This window comes from Aegilops tauschii, chromosome 3, assembly GCF_002575655.3.
Source record: "Aegilops tauschii subsp. strangulata cultivar AL8/78 chromosome 3, Aet v6.0, whole genome shotgun sequence".
Taxonomy (NCBI): Eukaryota; Viridiplantae; Streptophyta; class Magnoliopsida; order Poales; family Poaceae; genus Aegilops; species Aegilops tauschii.
The window spans coordinates 47,031,242-47,036,105 of NC_053037.3; the positions used below are offsets into that span (position 1 = coordinate 47,031,242).

General features: G+C 38.4%; 1 protein-coding gene across 2 annotated transcripts in view; it reads right to left on the reverse strand.

Moving 5' to 3' along the window:
- LOC109774727 (uncharacterized) overlaps positions 1 to 3,279 on the reverse strand; it is an 11,579-nt gene extending 8,300 nt beyond the window's left edge. The window contains exons 1-4 of one of the 2 annotated variants that reach the window (XM_020333489.4): positions 3,165 to 3,279; positions 2,694 to 2,732; positions 1,954 to 2,160; positions 1,625 to 1,746 (exon numbers count right to left, since the gene is read on the reverse strand). In XM_020333489.4, the coding sequence (XP_020189078.2) occupies positions 1,625 to 1,746; positions 1,954 to 2,014 (183 nt within the window). In that variant the 5' untranslated portion in view covers positions 2,015 to 2,160; positions 2,694 to 2,732; positions 3,165 to 3,279. Of the gene's footprint in view, positions 1 to 1,624; positions 1,747 to 1,953; positions 2,161 to 2,693; positions 2,733 to 3,046; positions 3,067 to 3,164 lie in introns of those variants that run through there. The other variant, XM_040403412.3, reaches the window with a different exon arrangement.
- Between the last annotated feature and the right edge of the window lie 1,585 nt (positions 3,280 to 4,864).

Genomic DNA, 4,864 nt, shown 5'->3' on the forward strand with positions numbered 1-4,864 from the left:
GACTTACTATAGTGCAGCTCTTTGCCTAGGAATTCTGTCATGTCTACTTATGAAAAAGAAGCACTAGCTATAGTAGAAGCTTTGAAGAGGTGGAGACACTATTTTCTGGGAGCAAAGTTAATTATAAAACAGACCAGCAATCTCTGAAGTTTATTGACTTACAGAAGGCATTCAACATAAGCTAATGATGAAGTTACTGGAATTTGATTTTTCCATTCAGTACAAAAAGGGTATCTACAACAGAGTAGCAGATGCTCTTTCTAGAAAAGTTCATCAGCTCATGACTCTGTCTATGGGAATTCCTCTCTGGGCACAGGATTTATATGACAGCTACTAACAAGACAGTCTCTACAAGCCCATTTTGGAACAGCTGCTCTTATACAACAATGCCTCCCCTACAGAACACTCCTTTCACTCTGGAATCATCAGATATAAGGGCAAGATTGTTGTGGGTGACAATACTGAACTGAAAACAAAACTGTTGGCAGCCCTACATTCCTCTCCTATTGGAGGACATTCTGGTATGAGGGCTACTTATCAGAGAATTAAGAATATTTTCTTTTGGCCTGGATTGAAGAAGTTTGTGGAGAATTATATTGCACAGTGTCCTGTTTGCCAGAGAGCCAAAGGTGAGCTTTGTCTTATACCTGGTCTCTTAGACCCTCTGCCCATTGCTGATATGGCCTGGCAACACATTACCATGGACTTTATAGAAGGATTGCCTAATTCTCATGGGAAGGAGGTGATAGTGGTGGTAGTAGACAGATTTACCAAATATGCCCATTTTATTCCACTTTCACACCCCTATACAGTTCAGTCTGTTGCTACAGCCTTCTTGGAGAACATTATTAAGTTGCATGGCCCTCCTAAACTGATAATATCTGACAGAGATAGAATTTTCACCAGCCAATTGTGGAAAGACATATTCACTGGCCGGTGCAGCAACGAACCATAAGCAGAGACGGCAACAGTAACAACTCCTGCACTTGCGCCAGTGCAGCAACGAACCATAAGCGCACGCGGCAGCGGCAACAAGCAGATTGGATTTTTTTCCTTTTGTACTGGTTTTTCTATTTCATCTCTAGTCTAGCCGATTTACCATGTAGACCAGCAGGCAACTAGGCATGTGCCTTGTTTGATGTTGTGTTTCAACTTCAAAGTGAGGTCAGTAGCAATTAGGCATGTAGGTATGCAGCTTGTTTGATTGACGGGCATTCAAAGAAGTATGGTATAAATTTTACGATTTGTTAAAGTATAGAGAGGTTCGCTATTGTTTCTTTTCAGGTCTAGGAGCATTTTTGAATTATTATTTTGACATAATGTTTACTCGAAGGCAGTTTTTAAAATTGGAAAAAAGAAATGGAATACTTCAAAGCTCAGTTTTTAAGTATTGTTAATGCTTTTTCATGTTTCTGCTAGTTGAATTTCATGAATTTTGGTTCAGTAGACTTGCATTTGAACCTAAATTTTTAAAGCTTAAATGTTTGCCCCGGCTAACTCCAATTCCTAGATCCGCCATTGAGTAAGACATGGTTTCACGTGGCACTAATGAGAAAATGTACGCACAAAAATCAACTACACAATGGCCCCAAAAACACATAATGTGCAAGAATCAGCAAAGTACCTTCTTCGCTGCAGTCTGCTCGAAGATGTCGTCCATCTGCCGGCGGTAGAGCATGAGGCGACCGACCGCTCTCCCGGTCATCCTCCCTGCCACCCTTGCCATCTTGATCATGTCACTGGGCTCTGCCAAGAACAGATGAATCAGATTAAAAGGAAAAAAAAAAAGGACCCGCGCTGCAGTTCCTCACAAATTGAGAAGAGAGAGCTCCCCAAATCATCTTCTTATGGCAGCAATTCGCAACATAACCTATCCAATTTAGCAGCTCAGCCAGGCAATGAGGTCAAACGAAAGGCCAGAGAAAAGAGAGGTGCTGCGGCTCCAAATCTTACTCATCATCACGGAGCAGGCCCCGAGGATGACCAAAAGCTGGCCGGTGGAGACGCCCAGCATCTTGTCCGCTGGAACCACCGACCCGCCGGCAGGAGAGATAGGAGATATCGCTGCCTGGCGAGGGCGGCGCAGCTGGTGCGCGGAAGCTGGCGAGTTGCGGTGCGGCCGTGACTCGGCTTTGGGCTGGTCCAGGGGTGGTAGGCCGACTGTAAAGAATTATGTGGATTGAATAGTCAATGATAGTAGGGGAAAGAATAAGAGGTTGTAATGAAATCCAATCTTTCGTTGAAATCCTGTTCCGTTTGCTGCAGGACAAGGTCATTCCATCACACAATTAATAAACCAAGCCATATCACATATGCTACAGAAAGCATTCGTAATAAATAAACCAAGTCATATATGACATGGTTCAACAACCATTCCTATATATTCAAGTATGATTTTTCCTCTGCCATATCAAAGCACGGACAAACCTTCAATCGGCATATTCAGTCACACAAATTAATATACCAAGCCATATTTGACATGGTCCGGCAAGCCTTGTGAACAAATAAACCAAGCCAAAAGCACATGCTGCAGCTACAATGATTTATCCTCCACCATATCAAATCATGGACAAACATCAGTCAATATCCACTAGCAAGCCATCAAATTTGTAAACAGAAGCAAGCACATGCAGTGATATGGCAATATAAATAAACTGGGAGAGCAAATACTATGAAATTTGTTATTCACAAACCTTCAACTGGCCTGCAGGATGTGCCGACCTTGAAACAAGCTGCAAATTCAAGAGAAATAGTTAGCATATAAGAATCCGGAATGGGAGAAATTGGGATTTAAGAAGTGGTTGAAAGTGAGGCGAGCTGACGCCGCCATGGGGTACGGGAGGGGGCGGCGACCAGCTACTACTCCACGACCCGCATCGGACATGGAAGGGGTGGGGGTGAGGTCCCCGCATCCAAGATTTGTGGGATGGGCAGGGAAGGGATGGAGACTGGCCGGATGGGGCAGAGGCGGAGAGGGAGGAGGCACGCGGATGGCCGGAGATGGAGATGGAGATGGAGAGCGGGAACAGAGGGGATCGATGCGGACCGCATTGGCGATGGGGGCGGGTGCCGGGGGAGCGCTACCGGGGCGAGGTGGAGAGGGGGAGGCCGTTGCTGGCCGGAGACAGGAAGGGAGGGGGAGGAGGGGCGAGGCCGGGGCTCACCTGCGCCGCCGCGTGCCGCCGCTTCTCCCCTCGCCCCGCGCGGGCGCCCCTATGTCTACGGGACTGTCGCGTGAAGACGACCGTAAAATGGGCAGGGCCCAGGCACGCGGGAACCACAGCATCGTTTTTTTTTTCACGTTTTTTCTTTTCGTTTTTTGCTTTCCTTTGTTTACTTTAGTTTATACTTCCAAATATTCTAAATAAATATATTATGAAAAAAGTTTGCATAAAAACACTAGAAAAAATGTTATCCAAGAATTTGAACAGTGTTAAATGTGTATATAGTAAATGTTTCTCATGTATAAAATAAATATAATGTGTGTGAAAATTTTGATAATGTATCAAACAAAATGTTTATCAACCATTTGAAAAAATATGTTAAATAAGTGTTTGTACAATCTTTATCAAGCATTCACATTTTTTTAAATGTGTATGTGTATAGAAAGAATGTTGCCATGTATTAAAAAATGTTAATCTTGTACTTTTAAATTGTTAATCAATCATTTTGAAAAATGTTAAATTTGAATAGAAAATGTTGACCATGTATTTTTTAAATGTTAATCTTGTGTTTGAATACTGTTAATCAAGCATATGAAAAATGTTAATTGTGTATAGAGACAATGTTTACCATGTATTAGAAAAATGTTAATCAAGCATTTTGCAGAAAAATGCTAACTATGTATAAAAAAAGTTGATAATATTCAAAAAACGTTAATTTTATACATTAAAAAATTTAATAAATCATTTGTAAAAAAAGTTAAATGTTTATAGAAAAAATGTTGACTATGTATTGAAACATGTCAATCTTGTACTTGAAAAATATTAATCAACCATTTTGAAAAAAATATTTACCATGTATTCCAAAAATGTTAAACCTATACTTGAAAATAGCTAATCAAGCATTTTCAAAAATGTTAAATGTGTATAGAAAAATGTTGGCAATGTATTAGAAAAATGTTAATCTTGCACTTTAAAAATATTAATCAAGCATTTTGAAAAATGTTAAATGTGTATAATTTTTTTTGACCATGTACTAAAAAATGTTAATCTTGTACTTGAAAAATGTTAATCTAGCATTTTACAAAAAAAAGTTAAATGCATATAGAAAATTATTGAGAATGTATTTAGAAAATGTTAATCAAACATTTGAGATAATGTTAAATGTGTATAGAATAATGTTGAGCTTGTAATAATTTTCTTAATCTTGCACTTGAAAAATGTTAATCAAGCATCTTTCAAAAAACATTAAATGTGTATAGAAAAAATTTGACCATGTATTCAAAGTATGTTAAATTGTATTTGAAAGATGCTAAATGTGTATCGGATATAAATAAAAAATATATATGTATGGACAAAGTAGACATAAAAAATGGTAATCATGTATTTGGAAATATTAAGGGTGTATATAAAAAATGTTTCTGATGTATAAGAAAAATGTTGAATGTGTACTAAAGGTTAACACGTGTTGAACTAAAAAATGATAAAAAAATCTACAAAAAAAAAAGAAATATGAAGAAAGCCAATAAAACAAAAAGAAAATAAATGAAAAGACGAAGAAACCAATGCAAAAAGAATGGAAATGAAAAAACGAGGAAAGTACAATGAAAAAAATAAAAACCAATTAAACACTAGAAAAAACGAAGAAAGAAACCAAGAAAAGCAAAAAAATTATGATAAATAAACACATAAAAAATAAAAAA